The 27,551-nt window shown below is 37.7% G+C and overlaps 2 protein-coding genes across 2 annotated transcripts in view; both read left to right on the forward strand.

Moving 5' to 3' along the window:
• Positions 1–1,913, forward strand: LOC129776712 (cysteine desulfurase, mitochondrial). The gene is made up of 3 exons (XM_055782510.1): positions 1–232; positions 329–405; positions 561–1,913. The coding sequence occupies exons 1-3, from the start codon at positions 130–132 to the stop codon at positions 1,725–1,727; spliced, it is 1,347 nt and encodes a 448-aa protein (XP_055638485.1). The 5' UTR covers positions 1–129; the 3' UTR covers positions 1,728–1,913.
• A 10,392-nt stretch (positions 1,914–12,305) lies between these two features.
• LOC129776821 (annulin-like) overlaps positions 12,306–27,551 on the forward strand; it is a 59,470-nt gene continuing 44,224 nt past the window's right edge. Inside the window, exon 1 of the mRNA XM_055782690.1 lies at positions 12,306–13,432. Coding sequence (XP_055638665.1) covers positions 13,240–13,432 — 193 coding nt within the window. The 5' untranslated portion in view covers positions 12,306–13,239. The remainder of the gene's footprint in view (positions 13,433–27,551) is intronic.

The following is a 27,551-nucleotide window of genomic DNA, read 5'->3' on the forward strand; positions in this document are numbered from 1 at the left end:
CAATAAAAACAAAACAAAAATATTTCTCAGCTGAGCACATCTGGCACATCTATTTCGCCGAATTGTTGTGTCTTGTATTATTCTTCGACTCACAGAACCGACTCTAGGCGATTATTGCATCACGTTAAAATGTTACATGTCTATCGAAAAGTCGGAGATACCGTGTCTCGGCACTTTTTACGTTCGTTGGGTCCAGGTCCCGCGGTGATAACGAAAAGAAGTTTAATTTCCGGTAAGGAAACGCCTCCAGTAGCTTCCAAGTTGTCTATTATGGAATACTTGTGAAAATTATTCAGATAATCGATTTAATCGTTGTTTTTTTATCCAGAGAAACAATTCAACATTAAGGATGAAGCTATTGATGGGAGACCACTCTATTTAGATGCACAGGCAACAACATCTCTGGTGAGTAACGTCCAACAGATTGACAAAAATAAATATACTACGCATCATATGACCTATGTTCTTTATACATTTCAAAGTTGCTTGTTAGTTTATCATGTTTCAGAAAAATGTAGTTGCGAAAATACAAATTCCTTTCCCCATTCTCGTTATTTCAGGATCCACGTGTTTTGGACGCAATGTTGCCCTATCTGACAGCATATTATGGTAATCCACATTCTCGAACGCATGCTTATGGATGGGAATCGGAAGATGCAATGGAAAAGGGACGCTCTCAAGTAGCGAAACTAATTGGGGCTGATCCAAGAGAGATTATATTTACGTCAGGCGCAACGGAGTCAAACAACATATCCATAAAGGGTGTTGCAAGATTTTATGGGGTGAAGAAACGACACGTTATTACCACTCAAACAGAGCACAAATGCGTGTTGGATTCATGCAGAGCCTTGGAAGCGGAAGGCTTTAGGGTAACTTATCTGCCTGTGCTGCAGAATGGTTTGATTGATATGGAAGATCTTGATAAGGCTATCACGCCGGAAACTTCTCTAGTGTCGATAATGACTGTTAATAATGAGATTGGAGTAAAGCAGCCGGTAGCTGAAATTGGGAAATTGTGCAAGTCGAAAAAAGTATTCTTTCATACAGATGCCGCGCAAGCGATTGGAAAAATTCCCATCGATGTGAACAAAATGAACATTGATTTGATGTCGATCTCAGGCCATAAAATCTATGGTCCAAAGGGAGTGGGCGCACTGTATGTACGACGTCGTCCTCGGGTTCGTGTGGAAGCGATCCAAAGCGGCGGTGGCCAGGAGCGTGGTATACGGAGTGGAACGGTACCAACTCCATTGGTTGTAGGATTGGGTGCGGCCTGCGAAATTGCCAGCCGCGAGATGGAATACGATCACAAGTGGATGGAATTCCTTTCGAAGCGCTTGATGGACAACATATACGCAGCTCTCCCACAAGTTACCCGCAACGGTGATCCTGTGCACTCGTATCCGGGATGTATAAATCTTTCCTTCGCATATGTCGAGGGCGAATCACTTCTCATGGCACTGAAGGATGTTGCTCTCTCGAGTGGTTCCGCTTGCACGTCGGCTTCATTGGAACCGTCGTACGTACTTCGAGCCATCGGTGCCGACGAGGATCTGGCGCACAGTTCGATTCGTTTCGGAATCGGTCGATTCACTACCGTCGAGGAGGTTGATTATACTGTAGAAAAGTGTATCAAACATGTCTCACGATTGCGGGAAATGTCTCCCCTGTGGGAAATGGTGCAGGAAGGTATCGACATCAAAACGATCCAATGGTCCCAACATTGAGATCGACAAGGAGTGTTTTGAGTATTCGAGGATAGAAATGGGATGTTTGATGGGGTGGTGATCATTTTTAGCGTAACTTGTTTAGAGTATTTATCATCTTTCACGATATACGTTGGCAATAAAATAGATATGCAGAAACATAGTTATAGACGGCAGTAAATAAAAAACTTTGGACTATTCTTGAAACGATATCATTTCAATTTGATTTTTAACACTCAAATCAAAGCTAAAGCATTTGATTCTCGATAGAGTATTTCTCATAAAAAACATCCTATGTATTGATAATGTGTTGAAAGTATCACCCAGGAAGCTCAAAACTTCACCCATTATACCATATAAAGGGCCTGATCACGAACATCACTACCACATACGCTTTCACGTCACCTACACTTCACTCAATCTTATGTGTCTATCATCATTGTCACGGACGGTTGCGTGTAAAAATAAACTCCGTGAAGTGAAAGAGTTTATTCCCGTTTATAAGAGACATGTCGGTTGCATAATTTCGGACGTTTGAATGTTATGTAGGTAAAATTAATACAGTGTATGAGATGATAGTTCATTTAATTAGGCGTATGTTTTAGAATGACAAGTTTGCAACTGTACCTCGATGATTCGATATTTCAATGCCGCAATTCGATATTTCATATGCCGCAAAGATATTTCAAAAAAGTCGCATAAAAAATCTTGCAAAACTTCACCAGCAGCTTTAAAATATCGTGTTCGGTACACATTTTGAAAAAAAACCTTTTTTTGTGGTAGATAGGGACCGCATTAAAAAAGTTTCCCCCAAGAAAATAACTCAAATCCACGCCATTCACCGTTCAATTTCCTTTTGTTTTTCTGCTTTGTGATAGGACACTTTGCCTTTTCGGTTACGCGTGGCTGTTTTGTGCTTTAGTTGCATGTCGAAACGTGTTGCTGTTAGAAATCATGTCATGCAAAAATTTAGAAAATCTTAGAGCATTTGATGAGAGAAGGGGAATGATTTCAGAAGTGGATAATTGAGACGCAAATATGATTTTTTCGCACTGAAATGCACATGAAGAGAAAATCGCACAAAAAAAAATTCGCATAAAAAAAACCGCACAAAAACAGGTTTTACTGTATATAAAAATGGATTTCTGTCTGATTCTTATGGACTCGCAAATTTCTACATTACTCGAGAATTAATCAAGCAAATGAAACGAAATTAGGCATATGGAGGTTTTAGGATGCAATAGATGTTTCTATGGTAGTTAGACACTCGACCCCCCTTTTTATAGGGGAGGGGGGCTGCCATACAAATGAAACACAAATTTCTGCATAACTCGAGAATTAATCAAGTTAATGAAACCAAATTTGGCATTCGAAGGAATTAGGGGATACGAAACGATTCTATGGTGAATAGACACTTCCCTCCTCTCTAAGAGCATAGGGGTTGCCATACAAATGAAACACAAACTTCTGCATAAATCGAGAACTAATCAAGCAATTGGAGCCATATTTGGGATGTGAGGATTTTTGGGTACGAGAAATATTTCTATGGTAGTATGATACCCCTTCCTCCTCTGAAAAGGAGATGGGGTCCCATAAAAATAATGCACATATTCTAACCAAACATGACAATTGAAAATTTTCGGAAAACTCCGAAGGAAAATGGTAAAATTCAAAATATTCAATTCGTAGGGTAGATAGCGGGCAATATGACCAGGCGGGGCGAAATGGGCCACCGTTCGTTTGGGCTTATTATTGAACCAATAACACATATTTGTCAACAATTGTGTCAGAAATACTTTTATTAAGTATCTCCGTGAAAACCGTATTCAAATTCAATTGTTGTATAAAGATAATGAGAGAAATATCACACTGACTGATTATCACGAAAAACATATTAAAAAACGGTCAACAAAATTGCGCTGCTTTGCCGTTTCATGTAAAAGAACGGTTCCTTTTAATTGAGCGTAAATGTACGGGGCGGAATGGGCATACCTGCTTGGGGCATTATGACCAGGTATTTTTTCAACAATAACAGGACACCTTATGTTGCTACTGTGGGACACAATTCAGTTCCTCTACGGGTGGCGATAAACGGAACCAATGCTATCGATGCACAGATAATCTCTGTTCCTGATTTGAGCAACGTAAAATTGTAGTCCAGCTACTTTGTTATTTTTTGCAAATGCCAACTGAATGGAATCAAATGAAATACACGTAATAGTTGCAAAATAGAATAAGGTTTCGTTTTATGAACTTGTTACGTTATTCCTCTACGAAAATAAGATGCTTTATTGCATCAATAAACATTTATTGAATCAATAAACATTAAAATTATTGAATCAATAAACATGGTCAGTGGTGCAAAGCGGTCAAAGTATGAGTATTTTGAAAATCGAAAAATCACCCAAGGGGAGAGTAAATGAAATCGGGGACAATTTTTTTGAGATAACTGAGATATAATTTTAAGACGTTTTGCCATTTTTTCAAACCCCGATTTCCGGTGATTTTTCGGTTTTCAAAAAATTCAAATTTTAACGTATGCGACATAGTAGTCCGATTAAGCTAATATTTTGCATTAGGTAAATCAACATTTCGCTCGAGGTTCCACGAAGGATGCAGCACGCGCAGTCATGCTGCAACGAGCAACTCGATAAAACGTGGAATGATACAGACTGAAGCGAAGCTTCTTTGTCGGGAAAATAGCGCCGCCTAAAAGAGAAAGTGTGTGAGGAGATGGAGCTGCTTTATCGTTCTCGAGAATCGCGGCGGTTCTTCAAGAAACTAAACGCCTCGCACAAAGGCTTTGTGCCGCAGGTCGAAATGTGCAGGAACAAGGAAGGAGGCATCTTTACGAACGAACGCGAGATGATCGAAAGGTGGAGACAGCACTACGATGAACACCTGAACAGCGCGCAGACAGGAGACCGAGACGCCATTGAGGAGGACTACACCGGTGCAGTGAACAACGACGACGTACCTCCCCCGACGATGGATGAAATTAAGGAGACCATTAAGCAGCTAAAGAATCACAAAGCAGCTGGTAAGGATGGCCTCGTTGCGGAGCTCTTCAAGGGAGGTTCGAGAAAATTTGTAGAGTGTATGCACCGGTTGATAGTCAGGATCTGGGAAACAGAACAGCTACAGGAGGAGTGGAAGGATGGAAGGGTGGAAGGACATAATTCTGTCTCAGATCCTCTTTCGCCGTCTATCGTCAATAGTATGTAGATTTGTGGGAAGTTATCAAGCCGGATTAATGCCCGATTGCTCGACGACGGACCAGATTTTTTACACTGCGGCAGATCCCCCAAAAGTGCCGCGAGTACCAGGTCCCTGCGCTCCACATCTTCGTTGACTTCAAGGCCAACTGACAACAACAACAGCCGTGAAATCCGAAGACGCATAGTCAATGGAAGTCGAGCCTACTATGGGCTCCTCAAATCCTTGAGGTGCAAAAAATTCCGACCCCGTACGAAGTGTACCATGTACAAATCCCGAATTCGAACGTTTGTTCTCTACGGGCACGAAGCATAGACTATACTCGATGAGGACTTACAAGCGCTTGGTGTAATCGAACGCCGAGTGCTCAGAATAATATACGTTGGTGTACAGGAACGGAGTATGGAGAAGGAGAATGAACCACGAACTGGCGCAACTCTACGGCGAACCCAGCATCCAGAAAGTCGCCAAGGTTGGACGAGTGCGATGGGCAGGGCATGTTGCAAGATTACCGGACAGCAGCCCTGCAAAAATGGTGTTCGCATCGAATCCGGTAGGAACAAGAAGGAGAGGAGCCCAGCGAGCGAGGTGGTTGGACCAGGTGAAGCAGGCGAAAAGGCGAAAAGTTGTGAATCGGATCTAATCTCTCAATGGGATGTTGAATCATTGTAAATAAATAAAAAACGAAGTTCTATATGAAAAATCGAGTTGATCATTTTAATTGGCAGACTAACCCATACGTTTTGCTTCGTAGCCCGAAAAAGACTAAGTACCAGTTTCGATTTTTGACAGATTTTTTTTTTTTGAGATGACAGTTGATCCCGACGTTTCATGTAAAGTGAAACATTTTTATTTTCTTTACTTCGTCTTAGACAGATCTCACAGACTGACAAATCTTATAAACTACCTAATATTCTACTTTTGAAAACACATTTGGACATATTAAAATCGAAGTGACATCCAACTTCGTTGAATGCACGGAAGCAGCTGGTCAAGGGACAATTCTGCCCGTACGAGGTTCTATGTGGCCGTATCGCCAATAGTTGTCTTCCGCGAAGCTGTCTGGTGGGAGCATAGAAACGTATCTCGTTTATTAACTGCGCACAGTCGATGTTTCCGGACAACAAATTGAAGACAAACAAACGTTACGACAGAGTTTGCAAGTCGATGAGCATACAGCGAGTCTCGTAATCAGGAAGATGAGTGAGATCATTCCATGGCAGTTGCCTTAACCGTTTGAGTGCGGAGCAAATTTTGTTAGCATATGCCAAAAATGTGGATGAGTTTGGCAATATTAAAAAAAACACTAAAGAGCTTAGATAACTGATTAGGTCTCAAAAGTTGTATTAATAGGAAAAAACACATAAAAAGTGAGGTTTATAAAATTTACTAACATAAATTCCCTTATTTATACATAAATATTTTATTTTAAATAATGGAAAATTATATTTAAGCAATTTCATTCAAAATTATGGTTTGCTGCACAAAGCGCGTGAAGTCCTCTTTAAACAATGTCCCCGAAAGACGAAATCCTACGTAAATAGGTGCTAAGTCAAAAATAATAACATAGAACAAGAAAAGCGCTATCGCGCTCCCCGGGTGTCTTAAATAGCTTCATATGTTCAAAGAAAAGGATAGTCAAGAAGTATCAATTGGTTTTTAGTTGAATTAACGGAATTTGATTACCGGTTCATTTTACCAACCGTGTGAATTTTAACCGCATTTCCCCTAAATACGATATCTCGTAACTACAAAAAGTTTCAAGTGTAACATCATCTTAATTAGAATTAAGGTGTGTTTTTTTTGAGGATGCTGGATACCATTTCAAGCATCTTCATTTGTGACACCTAAGCTCTAAAACGTAGAGATAACGAGAAAATGGTTTGACCGTTTTTTAGGTTTCTACCACAGCTGATGTCTACCCTACATCCCATCCTAATTTCAGTAAAATATGCCGAATTGGCAAAGAGAAATTAGGTTTGGCATTGTCCTGGGAGAACACGACGCCTATCTCATTGGTTAATTCGGCCTCAAACTCGCTTGAGAAGCGTTCTGGATTGCTTGAGTTTGCTTACGCCTGAACCAGCGAAAGTGCTCAAACCACACACTAAATAATGCTTGTAAGTAGCAAACCATTCTCTTTGTGCAATTTTCAGTGATTTAAACTTTAAAAAGTCAATAACGATGCCAGCTTTGTCTTTACAGTCACCAGGTGAAGAAAGAGAATGTTATTATGATATTCACGTCCAGAAGGGTCGCCTCTATAGCGTGTTTCCTCTGCGGGTTTCATGGAAGGGATAGTTGTTAGTGGGGTGGAATAAGCAAGAGGAATCACAGCAGTAAGTGATGTAATTATGTTAACGCGAATTCTCGACCACTAGACGAAACCAGATCCCGAATCCCAAAATCTTTATCACGTGTATTATGTAACTCCAACGCCTCGTGAATCAATAAGACCGGCGATATATTCCTTTATTCAACGCACGTGCTCCACATCGAACTCCAATCTCGGCGTCAGAGAGTTACCTTCCTGGGAAGGAAACCGAGAGAACATCTGGAGGCTTTAAAAGCGTTGGATCGCTGTGTTCAGAATAATGGATTTGTTTTCACTTTCTACTGCGCGCTGGGACTCAATGGCTTTATATGATCGCCTTAGTTCACTTTAGATGTTTAATATTGTTCATTGGTATTTCCTTGGTGTAAACATTAGAACAATGAAATGTTTGTCTTCAACTCCCAAGAATAACCCGCAGTATAAACTTTGTAGTTTGATAAACTGGAAAGCCACATGGAAGAATACATATCATGATTATAAGATAGTCGTCATTAATTCATATTTAACAGTGCATCAAATGTTCAAATGGTAGCGTATTGATCTTGAAATACCACAACTCTCACGGTTCATCATAATGTCTTATTTTTTCGCATGGGAAAAGAAATCACGATTATACCTTCATTTCCATATCTATCACTTCAAATCTTTGCAAAACCAGCACATCAATTGCAGTGCTATCTGTTCGGTATTTTGTATCGTTAAAAAGGTGTATAATTAAATGTATAAAATTCTTTCTTGAGAATGGTTTCCGTACTCGGCGAAGGTCAGAATTAAATTCCATCCCATGCGAATCAAAGATATGACCAACCCAAATTTGTGTTTCTTGACCAATTAGTTTCTTGAACGGTCGGTGAACGGAATGTGAGTGAGTGAGTAAGTAAGTTACGCTAAAAATATGGATTTTGAACTACCGACCTCCTAAAGAATGCCTTGCGTCTGTAAGCGTGAATCAAATCATTAAAACTAGACTGTCCACTGAAACTGGATTACTGACAAGCACTATATCACTTCAATGAGGAATCATTCGATTTCAACATTTAACGGACATGTGAATTATATTTTTTTCATTATTTTAATGACTTTTACCCTTTTGGCTTGTTTGTCACTTGGTTTACGGCTTTACTTCCATTGGAAGAATGTCGGGAGTTAGAATTCAACTCATGACCTTTAGCGTGATAGATACGGATGTTAACCACTACGTCAGATCGCTTCGTAGCCCGAGTTTCGATTTTTGACAGATTTTTTTTTTGAGATGACAGTTGATCCCGACGTTTCATGTAATTTTGAAACATTTTTATTTTCTTTACTTCGTCTTAGGCAGATCTCACAGACTGACAAACCTTATAAACTACCTAATATTCTACTTTTGAAAACACATTTGGACATATTAAAATCGAAGTGACATCCAACTTCGTTGAATGCACGGAAGCAGCTGGTCAAGGGACAATTCTGCCCGTACGAGGTTCTATGTGGCCGTATCGCCAATAGTTGTCTTCCGCGAAGCTGTCTGGTGGGAGCATAGAAACGTATCTCGTTTATTAACTGCGCACAGTCGATGTTTCCGGACAACAAATTGAAGACAAACAAACGTTGCGACAGAGTTTGCAAGTCGATGAGCATACAGCGAGTCTCGTAATCAGGAAGATGAGTGAGATCATTCCATGGCAGTTGCCTTAACCGTTTGAGTGCGGAGCAAATTTTGTTAGCATATGCCAAAAATGCGGATGAGTTTGGCAATATTAAAAAAAAACACTAAAGAGCTTAGATAACTGATTAGGTCTCAAAAGTTGTATTAATAGGAAAAAAACACATAAAAAGTGAGGTTTATAAAATTTACTCACATAAATTCCCTTATTTATACATAAATATTTTTTTTAAAATAATGGAAAATAATATTTAAGCAATTTCATTCAAAATTATGGTTTGCTGCACAAAGCGCGTGAAGTCCTCTTTAAACAATGTCCCCGAAAGACGAAATCCTACGTTAAGAGGTGCTAAGTCAAAAATAATAACATAGAACAAGAAAAGCGCTATCGCGCTCCCCGGGTGTCTTAAATAGCTTCATATGTTCAAAGAAAAGGATAGTCAAGAAGTATCAATTGGTTTTTAGTTGAATTAACGGAATTTGATTACCGGTTCATTTTACCAACCGTGTGAATTTTAACCGCATTTCCCCTAAATACGATATCTCGTAACTACAATAATTTTCAAGTGTAACATCATCTTAATTAGAATTAAGGTGTGTTTTTTTGAGGATGCTGGATACCATTTCAAGCATCTTCATTTGTAACACCTAAGCTCTAAAACGTAGAGATAACGAGAAAATGGTTTGACCGTTTTTTATGTTTCTACCACAGCTGATGTCTACCCTACATCCCATCCTAATTTCAGTAAAATATGCCGAATTGGCAAAGAGAAATTAGGTTTGGCATTGTCCTGGGAGAACACGACGCCTATCTCATTGGTTAATTCGGCCTCAAACTCGCTTGAGAAGCGTTCTGGATTGCTTGAGTTTGCTTACGCCTGAACCAGCGAAAGTGCTCAAACCACACACTAAATAATGCTTGTAAGTAGCAAACCATTCTCTTTGTGCAATTTTCAGTGATTTAAACTTTAAAAAGTCAATAACGATGCCAGCTTTGTCTTTACAGTCACCAGGTGAAGAAAGAGAATGTTATTATGATATTCACGTCCAGAAGGATCGCCTCTATAGCGTGTTTCCCCTGCGGGTTTCATGGAAGGGATAGTTGTTAGTGGGGTGGAATAAGCATGAGGAATCACAGCAGTAAGTGATGTAATTATGTTAACGCGAATTCTCGACCACTAGACGAAACCAGATCCCGAATCCCAAAATCTTTATCACGTGTATTATGTAACTCCAACGCCTCGTGAATCAATAAGACCGGCGATATATTCCTTTATTCAACGCACGTGCTCCACATCGAACTCCAATCTCGGCGTCAGAGAGTTACCTTCCTGGGAAGGAAACCGAGAGAACATCTTGAGGCTTTAGAAGCGTTGGATCGCTGACTTTAATCCGTTCAGTTGCGAGTAGTACTTGTTGAAACTTATCAGTTGATCGCATAGTAGAATTTCGTAATACAAAATTTCTGTCCAGCCCCATCAGACATGGAGCATAAATGTGTTCAGACGAAAACCGGCTTTAAGTTCTTCGCGCTTGACCCAATATTTTTTAACTCAACATTATGGTATATGAAAAATTCACTCGCATGATTTTCTATAAATACATGTTTCAAATTCACCCGCCATTATCTGCTACGGACATGTTAAGAAGATTTTTGGATATTCATGTTTCCTAAAACATAAAAGCAAAAAAAAAATCGTTGCAATAACTATACTGCTTTTCGAATTAATGGGTCAAACTGTTTTACAACGGATTGTTCTTCAATGTTTTTTTTGTGATGCGGGTAAAACGGACAGGTTTGTAATATAAAATCGTAGAATTTTATTGCTCGCGAGAGGATTAATTTAATTCAGTCATGAAATTATTTCGGCATGGCGTGAAATTATTCGCGAATGTGGAGGAGGCGATCTGACGTAGTGGTTAACATCCGTATCTATCACGCTAAAGGTCATGAGTTGAATTCTAACTCCCGACATTCTTCCAATGGAAGTAAAGCCGTAAACCAAGTGACAAACAAGCCAAAAGGGTAAAAGTCATTAACATACAGAAAAAAATATAATTCACATGTCCGTTAAATGTTGAAATCGAATGATTCCTCATAGAAGTGATATAGTGCTTGTCAGTAATCCAGTTTCAGTGGACAGTCTAGTTTTAATGATTTGATTCACGCTTACAGACGCAAGGCATTCTTTAGGAGGTCGGTAGTTCAAAATCCATATTTTTAGCGTAACTTACTTACTCACTTACTCACATTCCGTTCACCGACCGTTCAAGAAACTAATTGGTCAAGAAACACAAATTTGGGTTGGTCATATCTTTGATGCGCATGGGATGGAATTTAATTCTGACCTTCGCCGAGTACGGAAACCATTCTCAACAAAGAACTTTATACATTTAATTATACACCTTTTTAACGATACAAAATGCCGAACAGATAGCACTGCAATTGATGTGCTGGTTTTTCAAAGATTTGAAGTGATAGATATGGAAGTGAAGGTATAAACGTGATTTCTTTTCCCATGCGAAAAAAAAGACATTATGATGAACCGTGTGAGTTGTGGAATTTCAAGATCAATACGCTACCATTTGAACATTTGATGCACTGTTAAATATGAATTAATGGCGACTATCTTATAATCATGATATGTATTCTCCCATGTGGCTTTCCAGTTTATCAAACTACAAAGTTTATAGTTTGATATATTCTTGTGAGTTGAAGACAAACATTTCATTGTTCTAATGTTTACACCAAGGAAATACCAATGAACAATATTAAGCATCTAAAGTGAACTAACGCGATCATATAAAGCCATTGAGTCCCAGCGCGCAGTAGAAAGTGAAAACAAATCCATTATTCTGAACACCATAATCAGGTACAGTGAACAAATTCATTCATCTTACACGCACCAGTATCATTCAAATTTAAATTCGAACGACATACCTAGCTAGATTACGCGAGCCGAAAGGGTTTGTTTTGAGCCCATACTATAATTTCTCGCACATGGTTCGAGAATGCGCAAGTTTTTGGGAAAACTGAATATTACTTTATATGGCTGCTTGCGCAACATGCAACTGAAGGCGGTGAGCTCATGCTCTGATCCCGTCAAGTTTTTCTTGATTGAATTATATCCTTCGTTCCCTGACATCTGCCAATATCGTGATTTATACAATTACGAACAAAAATAGTTCTACTAGAACATGTGTACATGCTTCGCGATGTCTCACAGTGGAACGCGGCATTATCGCATCAGGGTGATGAATAGTAATCTCCCACATATGAAGTTTAGCCTCTTGAAAAAAAGAGTAAATAAAAAAAAACCGCGATGATCTTCTCCGCTGTATCAGGTCCAGATTTAACGTGTAGCCAAAGAGCAACTATTCGCGGTTCAGATCACCTATATGGTTAGAACAAGACGAACGCGCATCGATCGAACTGCTCCGATCGTCGCCACTACCGCGTTATTGAGTGTGTTGACACAGTTGTTGTTGCAAATAATCAATGGTTTTGTTTCGGACCGTCGTTAAAATTGCTCCACGGACCACGGAGCCTAGATCGGATACGAGTGCAAGTAATGTGTGATTAATTGTATGTTAATTAAGTGGACCGCTGCTACTGTAACCTGGTTAAATGGAAATTCTGTCGGATGCATTGATCGAAGATTTGTCGAAACCTTCATTCGAGTGCAGATTTGTGTTAAACTTGATAGAAGTGAATGTAATGCAGTGTTGTGCAGATTGATAACTAGTACATTAATTTGATGTGAATGTAATGTGAATGTATATATTAGGAAATCGACATGGATAATCAGACTTGTATATAACATAGAACGAGAAAACTCTTTTTCCAACATTGTATCAACATTATTCTGATATCAGTTGATCAAGAACATTCAAGGTTGGAATCCCGCCTTCGGGTGATGACCGCGAAGAAGCATGTTTGGCTAGGTTAGTATGACATCATGCTCATTCTGTGAGGTTGAAAAAATGCAATACGATTGTTGAATTTCATTAGTTCTTCACCAAGTCCATTGGTCAGGTAATATGTGAAAATGGGAATGTCGTCAAACGACTTTACATGTTCAGATTAGTGTAAGAATGATGCCATTGTTTGAACGGTGAATGCTTTTCAGTTGACACTATAAAATAGTTGTATTCTCCTGCTAGTAAAATTGTCGCACTTTAAAACGAAATAAATAGTTGTGATCGTAAAACCTGACTGAGTGTGAACTAGCTTCATCTGTTGCTCAAAAGTGCACATTGAATCCAGAAAATCCGTGTTGTGGAGCGATCAACCGTAATTATCAACAGTCATCTCCAGTACAGATTTGCACGTGCAAATGGGGAACAAATTGAGTGCTTGCTGTGATAGCCTAGAGGCTAAAGGATGCGGTATCCGTTGTAGTTGCTGTGGATGTAGCCTGACAAGACTTCGGAAACCAATTGCAACGGGTTATAATAATGGTCGACCGTTCGAGAGAAGAAATCCTTTCGATAAGCCAATGATGGAAATGAGGAGTTTAGATGAAATCGGTAAGTCGTAAGATGGTTTGAGCTATTTGGTGGATTGCGAACTTGACTTTCATTTGACAATGTTTCAATCTCAATTCATCATTTAATATCAAAACACTTGATTAGCTCCTAACTGCACATATTCAAAACCAATTTCTTTAATAATAAGTATTAACACCACTAAATAACAAAATCTTTTAGCCATTGAATAATAAATAATTTTTGTCAGAAGCCAATCTGATAAACTCCATACTATAATGTATTTATATCATAATAAAAATGTAGTTAACTCGCTAACTATTTATCCTCTCCTACAGAGTCTGTGAGTTGTTCGTTTAATTTTGTTATTCGCGTTGACGGTATTGAGCTTCGTATTACGAATTGGGGGAGTGAGCATGACAATATAGGTTCGCAGAAGGAATGAACCCACTCTTAAAATAAAAATAATAAATGAAATTTTTTTTCCCAATCAAATAAGTATTCTATGTGGTGGTGAGAAAATGTCGTACAAAAATCGTACAAAAATTGTGTCCTAAGATGTTATATTATAATGATAAGTTTTGGTGAGAATATCTGAAAATTTATAGAAAATCATTTAAATTAGGGTCAGGACAACGTACTTCAAGTAATTAAATAACGCAAAAAAAATCATATAAATTTTAGCAATCTAAAACTGTCTTCAAGCCGACTAATCTGATAGAGAATAGTTTGTCTCATACAAACTAATGTCGTATCCAGTTGTCGACACAGTACTGCTGTCATCGTGAATCGCTTACACGAACGAAGTTCGATAAAAATAAAAGAAGAGAAAAATAATTGTATTCGAGCTGCTACAAGTGCAGATATTTATAATTTTCAAAAATAAAACCGTTGTATCATTAAAATGGATGATGTTATAACATCTATTTGAGTAAGGAAAATAATTAATCGGATGGTTCTTCAATACAAATTATTGACAATAATTTAGCTCGGCAAAACCAGAAACGGTTTTGTATTTTTTTTGGATCCGTCATCTGATCACAGCAATGAAAGAATCGCAGCAAAAAAAAAATCGACTGGACAGAAAAAAGTCGTAATCCTGATAAACAGGATCGAAATGTCCAAAAGCATTACAAAATGAATGATGTAAGATACAGAAATAGAAGTGGACGTTTAATATCTGAAAAAAACATTTTCATATTCGCAATGAAAAATTATTCAAAGACTAAATTTGCATTAATAATTGGCTTTCACTTGCCAAATCGATTAACTCCCCTAATCACCAAAATAATTTAGTAATAATAACAAATACAGCGCAGACTACATTATACACAGTTTTTGAATTCTTTTCACTGTATATAATCGAATCCTTTATATAATCGAGTCAACAAATTTTTTTTATTTGTTTTTTTTGTATGTATTTTTCGTTTTTTGAAAGTAAAAGAGGAATTTGTTTGATTCATCCCCTTAAAGCCAGAAAACACTTTTCTCACATGAAAAAATTACTTTATCCAGATTCTCTCAGGAAGTGATAGACGATAAAAAATCCTCCTACTTATATGTTCGAATTTAAACAATGACAGAGTTATAGAACTTTTTTTTGTTTCGGACTCTGTTGCCTCAAACTTGCTCTACATTAAAAAGTACGTTACGGAAGACGATTCTGATGCTTTCATTTGAGAGATGAAAAAATTTAGTACAGTATATAGTAGTGGAACAACTAAATTAGTGGATTCTAATAACATTTTGGAAATGAAAAAGTTAATAATGATGTGTTGATGTGTTATTATTAATTTTATCCGAAAAATTTATATTAATCTAGTTTCTTCTACATTAGAGCTCAGAACTACAAAAGTGAGGGTGATTGTTTATTTTACGCACTGAAAAGCGCGATTCGGTCGTAATTATTAATTTTATTTTTATTTAGATTCATTCCAGTCACTAAATGTCGTCAGTATATGGTTAGAAAATTATTGTTTTGTATATTGCCGATGGTTTCAACCTAAGACAAGACGTGACAACTGGCTTCTTACTCTTCTTTCTGCATTTTCGTCGACCAAGTGCTAGATAACAGGAAAGCGAGACGTGAAGATTGCCAAAAGTTATAAAACTTCGGAAGATTATTTTCCAATGGAAAACATGTGTTCTTCGTATCATGTATTTTCTGAGCTGCACCTTTTTTTTGTTAATTCTTCAACCGAATGTCACATATTTCAAACAATAAGTACTTTCCTGTTATTTTGGTATGCAAAAAAATTAAATGTGATGAGATAAAGAAAACTAGAAAACGTTGATTTGATAGTAGGAGTATATGTTGAAATACATGAATTAAATTCATAGTTCATTTTATTTATCAAGAGATTATGGGCCTTACCGTTTACACTTCACGATGAAATCGAAATGAACGACGCGCCATTAAATTTCGTTTCACGAGTTAAAGAAAATTATGCGTTTTCAGGAAGAATGAACCCTTTTCAAATAGAAATTATGAATAAAAATTAAATTTTCCGTATCAAATTAGTGTTAATGGAAAACTTTGCTTTCTTCATTTGGTAAAATAATCTCGTACAAAAATTGTATTTGAAGATAATTTTATATTATAATGATAAGTTTTAGTGAGAATATCGGAAAGTGTCAAATAGGTCAAGTTAGGGTAAGAAAGACGTGCTTCAAGTAAATAAATAACGCCCAGTAAAAATTTTCATTCAGATTTTAGCAATTTAAAAGTGCCTTCGGACTGAGTAGTAAGGCTTGTTAAAAACTAATTACGTATCCAGATGTCGGCACCGTATCGTTGTCATCGCGGATACACTTCATTTCGTTTTCGCCGTGAAGTGTATACAGGAATAAGGCTTTATAATTCAACTATGATATCGTTCAAATACTAACAGTACTGAAATATTAATGAAATAATACATTCTCAAAATATAACATAGCGTTTATTCAAGTTTTTATTTGTAGGTATGTATGCTTTGTTCAGGTTCCAACATGTTTTTAAAATTTTTCCTGCTGCCTTGGTTGTTATTTGATCCTAATTTTATTGCTAACTGCTTTACTGTTGGAAAATAATTGAATGTTCTTCTCTGCTAGGCCGCTGCTATTATGCTATGCTAGATGGCAATCACAAAAAGATGTAGGGTGGAAATTCCGATGCAATGTTTCCCTCTCTTCAGGAACTGAGCACCGGACGTAACAGAAACGAAAATATACAGAGAATCCATAATAGAAATTTTCGCTAAAATCAAATGTGAATGCAACTATTATTAAATTTTGAATATATTTGGCAACACTGTGAAAATGTTGGAAATCCCATTTTTGTATATTTATCTTTGTCAATTGTTTTCCTCATCAACCAATCAGAAGCCGAGTTGCAAGTGGTCCGAGTTTGACAGAAGAAGTGGTCCGGAATCGGCCCCCTATTGTCATGTCTCGTCTCAGGTTTCAACAAGCGATTTTACCAAAGTCATAGATAATCTTCGGAAATTTTAGGTTTGATGGTGCATACCGGTTATTGATACTATGGATAATTGCGATGAAATCGATATCATATCAAATTGGCTGATATCATTGATTATGTAGGGGCCGATACGAGAAGGATTTGCAGTATTTTTAGCGCAAAACACCCTATTCATCGTTTACTTATTTCTATCAATCAAATTGAAGTTATTTAACCGCTCTACAATTTGTTCTTTGACGCCCAACTTCTGTCTTTCTTAATTTGGCTGCAATATCGATAGAAACAATTCTCGCTTAACTTTTGAAAAGGTCCTATGTAACAAAAGTAAACAAATCGAGTTAATGGATGCACGCTCTTAGTTTTCAATCATTGAATGCATTACAAAAACAATAGTTCATGTATCTAAAGGGTGTGTCACATCAAATTGCATCACCGAAAAAACGCTGTAGAAATTTAATTTTTAGGAATTATATCTTCAGCTTTCGCTTATAATCAGATAAGAGTGTATAGATCACGTTGGCCATGCTTCACTGTCAATTTTTCGTAAATTTGGAAAAATGTCGTCGAACGAAAAAGAGCGTCGTGAATTAATCCTGTGCACTCATTTCAAGAATCCAGAGTTGTCACATCGGGACATCGGTAAGATGCTGGGAATCGTCCAATCCACGGTCAGCAGAGTACTAAAACGATACTTCGAGAACCTAACCATCGACCGGAAGGTGAAGAACGGCAAAAATGGATGCTCCGTCAGTGAAAAAGATCACAAGCGCGTAGTTAAGCAAATTAGACGTGATCTGAGAAGTTCGGTCCGGGATGTCGCCAATAAGCTGAATTTGTCAATTTCATTCGTCCAGCGGACCAAGCAGCGGAAGGGCCTGCGTACATACAAGGTTCAGAAGGCTCCTAACCGCGACGAAAGGCAAAACATGGTGGGGAAGACGCGAGCCCGGAAGCTGTACACCGAAATGCTGACGAAGCCGCATTGCCTGGTAATGGACGACGAAACCTACGTCAAAGCGGACTTTCGTCAGCTGCCGGGCCTGTTGTTCTTCTCCGCAGAGGACAAGTTCAGCGTTCCGGAGGAGATTCGCAAGCAGAAACTATCCAAGTTTGCCAAAAACTACATGGTGTGGCAAGCGATCTGCTCTTGCGGAAAGCAGAGCGCCCCCTTCGTGATGACCGGCACGGTAAACGGGCAGGTTTACCTTAAGGAGTGCCTACAGAAGCGCTTACTACCACTATTGAAGCAGCACGAGGGCCCGACCATCTTCTGGCCGGATCTCGCTCCGTGCCACTATTCAAAGTACGTGTTGGAGTGGTACGAAGCCAACGGGGTCACCTTCGTGCCGAAGGAAATGAGCTTCGCACAATAGAGAAATATTGGGCGATTATGAAGCAGGCCCTCCGGAAGAACCCAAAAGTTGTCAAATCGGAGGCGGACTTCAAGAGAAAATGGATTTCTGTTAAAAAAAAACTACAACCTGACGTTGTACATAACCTTATGGACGGGGTAAAGAGGAAGGTGCGAGCATACGGGCTTGGGCTCGAAGTATGAATAAAAAGAAAATGCCAAAAGTTGTTTAATAGTTTTTATTTTACTGTCTAAAATTTTCAAAAGGATCGGTCTACTGGGCGAATTTCTACAGCGTTTTTTCCGTGATGCAATTTGATGTGACACACCCTTTCTCTTCTTCATATTTTTATCGCCGATACAAAAAATATCCAATGTGCAGATTCGTATTTTAAGCACTCGGCTGTTACTTCGGACACCACTTTCTTCCGACGCTCGGAACGTCCGAAGTAACAAAGCAGTCAAAACAACACAAAGTCGTACTTCGGTCGTTTTGGGTTTTTGCTTCTTACAGGCGTTGTTAGCGATTTCAGTGCAATTCAACGAGTGATAACAACAATAATATGTCTTTAGAACGAAATGCTGATATTCGAATTGCTGTTTAGTAGTTAGTTTCAGATTCGCATCGTGCAACGTAATATGTGCAAACGCGGCAGTCAAAACGTCCAACGTAACATTTTTATTTCCTAGGCTTCAAATATAAGCTTAAATCACTGAACAACAGTTACGATTGGTTTTTCAGAGTTATTCTTGACTGCTAGTGGTGAAAGTAGCGATAGAGATCGATACCTTTCAATACAATTCGCAGATTAATGTTCGGGTCTTCAACTTCGTTTTTCTCGAGTTGACGAAAATGTTACATTGGACCTTTTCAAAAGTTACGCGAGAATTCCTGGTGGAAATTCAAGCAAAATCTCCAAAAATCACGATTTCTACCCCACTGTACAAACTTCCCCTTAACGTTGAAAGGTTACATTTCTTCTTGAAATAAGCCATATTTGAAATATGAAAAAAATATGTTTTTACAAACTGTATATAATCGAGTCCAAAATTGTATATAATCGAATCACATATACTCGAGTCTGTATATAATCGAGTCCTACCTGTAATCCAAGTTTATTCCATCTATACTTTCTATATGTCATCAGATCAAATATGCGTTTGCAACATTCTACATTGTATTTTCGAATTTATAAATTTCGGGGAAAATTGAAATTCGGGGTAAGTTAAAACGGATATCATAACTTTTACTAGGAATGATGGATTGACGCGATAGAAATATATAAAGAGAACATTATCTTTCAACTCACCTTATGACAGCCATTATCAGAATATTGGAATACCTAAACGCAATCCGCGCCTTTGTTTACGTGAAATCAAAACAAACATTTTTGCGCGCTGAGTGAATCGGTCCTAAAACACTGATTTTTTCAAAAATGTCGCCAGAATCGCACGTCAGGTAATCGTAATATTTGAATATTTGAATGCTTCCATAAACCTCAATAGTGGCTGTTTCGAGTGGCTCTACTCTGACATGAAACCGTATAAAATAGTATTCTTGATGTTATTGTTTCGTATATTAATTCCTAGTATTCCTAGTTTGTAGTGTCAATTTTGTGTGTATTATACCATGGACAGACATACAACTGTACTGGCGCTGTACGTGTACAGCGTTGTACAGGTACCACGATAGCATGACACACATACTTTGGTTGTACATTGTACCGCATGTCAGACTGACAATCAGAAGTTTGAATTTATTGCATTGTATTTTTCATATTTCAATGAAAAAGGTTTTTATTTAGCGTCTAAACTATCGAACACAACAAATATGTTTCCAATCTGAGTTATTAACTCAAGAGAAAGTCAATGAAAAGAATGTATACCAAATGTTTTGATTCGTTTTGTTCATGATACCCACCACTAACCGTCTATGGCGCTGCGCACAGTACAACTGTAGCCATGTACAGCGGAAAAATAGGTCGGTACAGGTACAGCGATTGTACCGAGTTGCTTGCATGGTTCTAGCGCTGTACATGGTGACAGACATACAATTTTAAGTATTAGAGTACTCCCCCACATCTCACATGTACCAAAACTCTTTTTCCAAATGTTTATATGTATTCTTTCAATTTAGTGTTTCATTAATAAGTTTTAGATAGTTCGAGAAGCAAAAACGCACATTAAACTCATGATAGTTCCGCGTATCAACTTACTTCGCTCTACGAGACAACGGGAAACAATGCATATGAAAACTAAACATTTCCAAAATTGATATTTTTCGAAGCATCCAGTGTGAACCCCTATTTTTTATCGAAAGTCATCTGTTATATCTTCTATATGCCACAAACAGATTTCAATTTAGTGATTTAGTGATTTTTTAAGATAACTTTCAAGTTGAACTTCGAAAAAATCGTTTCAACTTGCCCAGGTGTACCTTATAATATTTTATCATTTTTCTCAACTTCTTGTTTTATGGTGTTGATCGATTTTGCAATTGAATCATCCATATATAGTTTTTCATGTAGAATCTCATGTAGATTCCACTTTTATGTTATTTTTCGTAAATGGTCACGAATTCACAAAGTATTGAAATTTCATGAATTTTCAAAAATTTATATCTTCATTTTGGAGAGATTATCACGGCACCACTGTATGTCAAACTTTGTTAAATTAAGAATTAAATTGGCAAACTTTGTTAAATTGCATCTGTATCGTTTGTTGTTTCGATCAATTCAGATCCACAACGGATAGTCGGTTTCTAACTTTTTTCGGTATGATTTACATGATCGGGGTTTTCAAAAAAAATATTTTGGTTCCAAATGACTTCAAATAGCATGAAACGTCGATATCTACTATTTTTAATACGTAATTAGTTTGACCAAAAATGGTCGTTTTTTTTCGTTTACATACCAATTCTTTCCAACAATTTCTTCTTCCAAATGAGCTACACATGGAACGTGGCGGCAAAATCACTTAATTCTGAAAATTTTGAAAATTGAAACTTAAAATGAAACTTATGAAAAATGTCGATGCTTTGATATGAAATATATATATATATATATATATATATATATATATATATATATATATATATATATATATATATATATATATATATATATATATATATATATATATATATATATATATATATATATATATATATATATATATATATATATTGAATACAATTGATAACATACATATATACATATGTTTTTTTAATCATTACTTGTAGTGTGGCATCCTAAAGCTGTTATGTGACGTCATGATGTTATGTGGCATCCTAATGACGTCATGCTGCGAGGTCAGATGAAAAGATAGACGTTTGGAGTGCACGGTTGAATGGTAGCTCGTGGAGTATCTCATTCATTTTACAGGATATCACAGTTAGATGCATATCTGTATCGCTTTGGAACCGTTGATATATAGCCTTTATATACCACTACTCTAATGATTTTCCAGAAGTAGTATTTATATTTGGTTATATATAACATTTTCTTGTGTTTAAAAAATAATTAAAAATATGTTAACTACATCCGAAGTTTTGTTCTATTCTAAAGAATTGAATAATATTTATTTTTCTTAAATCTGTCACTAGAAAAAAATATACAATTCTCACCTAACTTCTCTATAGGAATTTATCTAATTGATTTTCGCATCACTAATGCAGTTTTAAAATCTGATATCTTCACTAAGAATCATCAATCAATGTTATTTGAATGCCTCAAACATATAGTTTTAATTGTTACCCATTCGTTTATTCGTTTAAAATATTTTTGCAAAATATTATATTATAACATAACGCTTGGCTCATACGAACTGAATCAAGTTTATTCAGCAAGTTGTTTTGCTTGATATAACAAAATCCTTGCAATCTTCCACTATCCACAACTTGTTTTTCTAATCAAAGGGACAAATGTTTTCGTGCTTATGAATGAAAATAAACCAGGCTAACGTAATGCACCAGGTAAACTTGTTTTCCCGTCCAACGCTCGATCGGACCTAACTAAAGGATCATCTCCTTTGTTTCAAACTAACCGGGTAATCGATGGAAAAAATGTTTACTTGCGAGAGGCCTTCGCTTCCGACAGCGGGTCTGCGTTCGACTCGGATTCACCTGGGCATGGAACCGCCTCTGTTCCCTATAACATCGTTAGATGCGGACTTCGCCTCATTACATTGCCATTAAAATAAATTTCATTACGAAAAAATAAATTCGTATGAAAAATTGCGCTCCGGTGTAACATTTGGGTCCTTCTCGACATTTCCATTGGATTCTTTCTGACAACCAATTTGAATCTAACCACATGACCCAGCATAAGACCATTGATAGACAGAATTCGAGAATTCGTTCGTTCGAGAATTCTTCATCTTTTGCCGGAACTTTTATACTCTGTTTATTTATTTAATAGGGAAAGGTAATTTTCGCTAATAATTTTGATTTAGAAAAATAAAATCCAATACCATATTTTGCTTTATACACACGTACTGTTTCTGTCTGTTTCGTAGTTTCGAATTGGAAAGTTACGGATGAAATTAGGGTGTAATTACCAAGTGAACAACTTTAGAGGGGGTAGGGGTTACGAAAATGTCCAACCTTGTCCATGGTGAGGGGGGGAGGGTATAGATAACGTCCGCGTGGACACGTTAAATATATAATTTGTAAATGTCTGTATTTAACAATAAATTAAATTTATAATATAAATATAAAAAATATAAAAAAAAGCATTTTCGAGAAATTTATCGGTGTTTATCAATAAAAAGATTGAGCTGTCTGATAGTGCTTGCTGGACGAAAATGCATATTTTTCATATCATTGAACTGCTTTGCTAAAATGTGTATCCTGATAGTAACGCACATCAATCGAGAGTGATCGATTTATTTTCATTGGTTTAGAAGGATAATGTCGAAATGACAGGATGAGGGCCCCGTCAAAGCATGTTAGAATATTGTAATATTAGAAACACACGACATTGTTTCCCTACATGGGATTTTTGGTTCAACTTTCGCTCTTGATGTAAAAACCGTTTCGCTTTCATCTTTTGAAAAATCCCGAGGCGAAAATGGAACACAAACAACAGATTCTTTTTTGGATGCACGAACTGTGTCTCTCGAGAAGTGTTCTTAGCAGCGATGCTCTTCCTCGTTCTGGAAAACGCTTCTATTGGGTTGCCCAGAAAGTTCATGCCGTATTGTAATGATAACTCCGATTATCCGTTAATTAGTCAGGCAGGGTCACCACGAATAACGGAAATCGCGGATAACGCCTTATTAGACTAAAAATGAGCTACAAATAAAAAAAAATATTTCAGTGTGTAAACTATGTTTTATACATGTACAGAAATCATTAAACTATCCATCTGTAAGGTCGACCAGTGACCAGATAATCTAAAAGCCACGACCAAAACAAAAGAGCAACTGTCTACCTCTCACTGACAAATCGAATTATCCGCTCGCAGATAATCGAGGATGTACAATATCTATGCTCATGACTCCCGGTGAAGCCTGGATACGTAAAACGCTACAATGGGTTCTACACTATTTTACCAAAAAAGTCACAGGAGGGTTGTGTCCGAGACACGACCGCATAGTTGACGTAGGATTCCGTTAGCCTATTTGTTTGTTTGAAGAAATACATCGTTAAACTCTTTGATAATGATATGGTGGCTCTGAAAAAGGCAATTTTATTTGGTTGTTGGGTATTGTTTGTTCACTCCACCATTGTTTATGGAGTGATGATGACAGAAGTATGGTAAACAGTCGTTGGGCGGTGCGTATCAGATAGAAGATGCCGAAGTGGATAGAGATATGATGAAAACCGCCCTCTTTGACGCGGGACGTCTGGTCAGTTTATCCATACATAATATAGAAGGCATTTCGTCTACTTCTGTATTATGTATGGATTACGTTACGCGGGACAGTCCCGCATTTCAACTAAATGTCCCGCGTAACATTCCGTCCCGCGAAACGTCCCGCATTTGGCAAAAGGAACGAAAATGTCCCGCGATATCAATACATTTCAATATCACAATTTCAGCATGTTGATTTTCTTTAATGGATGAAGCTAAAAAAAAACCTTTAATTGACAGACTTCGCTTCTAATGCATCTAAAAATCAATACTTAGAGCTGGTGCCATCGCACCGACATTGGGCTTTTTGTTTAGAGAGTGTCAACTGGAAGCGGCAGCAACAAAATTGGAAAATTATTTTTATAAAAGTCCCCTATTGATCCACAGAGACCAACGTGAGTCAGACGAAAAGTTCATCTTTGGTACCCTAACTCGGTCAGGGCTTAACGTTTTAAATAAGCCGGAAGAATTAGTGTATACTCGACAAAAAGAGGCAAAGTTGTTTGATGAAGTATCGAAAATGAAGCGCTGGGCGGTCTTACAGAAGTTGGTCGGAACCTGAAGCATGACCGATGGAAAGATGTATATCAGCGTGTTATTTTACCTTTTCATGACTTTGGTGGTCGACTGTCTCTCTATTTTGGCCATTCGCCTAAAAGTTTTCTATCGGGCGCAGCTGGGGAAGGTTGGTGGTCTTCGCGACAATATTTATCTTCACCCGATCCATCCTCCAGTGATCTTTTGGCATAATGGGTTTATCCCATGTTCGGCATAAAGACCACGTCACCCTCCCAACTCCGGCAGCACTTCGTTCTATATATCTCCCCGTTCACCATATGACTCGAAAGAAGAGCGGCTTTGACATTCCCTTCACGTCTGTCAGAGAAGGACCTTCTTCGAGAACTTGATGTGAATTATATACCTGGGGAACGTGAAGTACCCGGTCCTCTGCCATTCGTTGAATTCTAGCATCAAGTACGTCTCGTCTTTCATTATGAGTACGAAAAGAAGTTTTTCACTTCTTTCGCCGGAAAGAAGTTTTTCACCAGCACCTCAAGCTACTCCTTCTGGGTGATTGTCTGCTGCTCAGATACGGCCGGTCTCGTCTGACGCTTCCGCATAAAAATGTCCATTTTGGCCAGATTCTTCTCCACCGTTTGGCCGCTTGCTTAGATCTCCCGGCTTAAGGAGCGGCAAAGAGATGATATTGTAAATACCAGATCGGCTATATCTGGCGGACACAAAGTGCCTCAGGATGCCCAACTCCTTCTCTGTGGGGTGGAGCTTACAGTATGGAAAAATCATCAAGTTGCTTGACAGTGCTGCGAATCAACATCCTTGAATCATTTTTGTTGTAGACTTAATAAACTTAATAAAATTATCTTCCATCGCCATCCGAAATTAGTCCATTTTGACGTAGAACTACGTCTTTCATTAAGGGTGCCAAATCAGAAAACAGGTTACGTTTTTATGAAATAAAGTTAACGTTAATAACTATTTTTGCCGCCAACGGATTTTGACGATTTACACACTAAACTAATCAAAAATTCCGTAAGATTTGTTTAATATGCTATACATTGAATCCCCTGGTTTGTAAATGGTTAAAATTCATGAAAACTTTAAGCGTTTCCATTTTCCCATACATTTGTTCTGTCCATTTGTGTGCATTCCCGAACAGAGATGTCAATAACGAGCAACTTATCGACGACTAACGGAGGGGAAATCGTAGGATTGCAAGTCTCCGTGAACGAAGGAAAAGTAGAAGAATGAAGGGGAATACTTGCCTAGAGTACAAACAGTGGATCTCGCTGAGGAAAACTTTCATTCGGCATCGGACTGTTGAGCAATCCAGTTCACTTTGCTTTCGCTGCGCTTCGATCTAAGATTGGACCCCACCAGTGGTAATCCAACTTGGATATCGTCGTTTGGTTTTTCTGTTAGTTTTTCGCGTTATTCGTATTGTGTTTTTCTTTCCGCGTAATCAATTGGACGCTTCGTGTAGTGTGTGATGGGCACGAAGAAGAGGAAGGCAGGCTCGAGCCCTGCAAAAAATGAACGCATTGCCAGGGGCAATAAAATTTCGAGGCAAGCGTCATCTAATGATGCACGCGATGTTGGTGCAGTGAAAAGCGCTCGCATTGAACCGAGCCTTTGCGAGTGTGACACCGCATCGAACAACAGCGAAATAGGTGATTTCGGCGCGTTGGTCGAAAATGTAAACGCCGTTACCCAGGCAGCAACCAAAATCAAGCTCCTCCCGCTGGTAGTGAAGGCGGCCGCTCTTGACAAACTCATCAGCGAATTCGCATCCATGGGCAGGGTACAAGCTGTGTGGCATAATTCAGTCTTTTTCCAAGCAGTTAACATTGTTCGTTCTCCGTCATCATAAGGGCTTCGTTGGTGCATTTGAGAATGCATCAATGCATTAAACTGACGTTATGGCGAAGCAGGCGTTGAGGTTGTGTGCCAAAAAATATTTAGAGAATACCAAGCATCTTGAATGTCTTATTGGAATGTTATAAGTTATTTAGGTTCGCGTACCAGTCGCAAAACTGCCTTCAACTAGGATTGCATTTGCGCTAATATTGATCATAATGAAGCATTGCTACTGTTTTCGAGGTTATTAACAAAAAGAGTTTATTTCGCTTGTATAATCACCAAGAAAGTAAATGTCGTTCTGGAATTATGTATGTGATTAGGTTTCGCTTGCCAGTAGCAAAACTTCCTCCACTAAGGGTGACAGCTGCGCTTCTCTCGAGAATGAAAAAATAATGCAACTTTTAACAACAACGCAACAGTTGTTTCTAAAATTTCATAGCATTATAGAATAATATCCGAAGGTATAAATAAGCGACTTATATAAAATAACAGCGTTGTTCTACGTCAACAATGCGGTCGTATCTTGGACACAACCTCCTACAATTTTTTTTGAATGCATACGTTAACATTAAAATCGATGAAAAATGAACCGAAATTTTCGAGCATTCCATTCGGTAATTTGAAGAAAATTGTAGAATTTGAATCGTGCTTGCCAGGCTCTGATTGAACGAGTGATTTTCGGGCGTAAACAAAATCTAAACCACCGAAAAATTACAACTGAGTGCCGATACTCAGAAAGAAATAATACTGATCAGTTTAGACTCGCTAAACTATGGTTTATGTTCACATAACGTATATACATAACGTTTTGTTTTTTGTGTCCCGCGTTAGACCGCTGACCATCTGGTCACTTTATGTATGGATGAAATAAAGAAAAAAAAAACTCACCGATGTAATATAAGAAAATTACCAATACCAAACACGATTATCATTTTTTCTCATCAGTAAAAACATGTAACTTTGATATAGAGAAAACATATTAGAAATGGAAAAGGTAATTTTGTTTTATAATTTCTACTTTCTGAGTGTTTATTCAACCCAATACGAATTTTAATTGGATAATTGGATAAAAAACAACACCTATGACTATATGTAGAGCATATAGGAAATCACTTTTTC

This window comes from Toxorhynchites rutilus, chromosome 3, assembly GCF_029784135.1.
Source record: "Toxorhynchites rutilus septentrionalis strain SRP chromosome 3, ASM2978413v1, whole genome shotgun sequence".
NCBI classification, from domain to species: domain Eukaryota; kingdom Metazoa; phylum Arthropoda; class Insecta; order Diptera; family Culicidae; genus Toxorhynchites; species Toxorhynchites rutilus.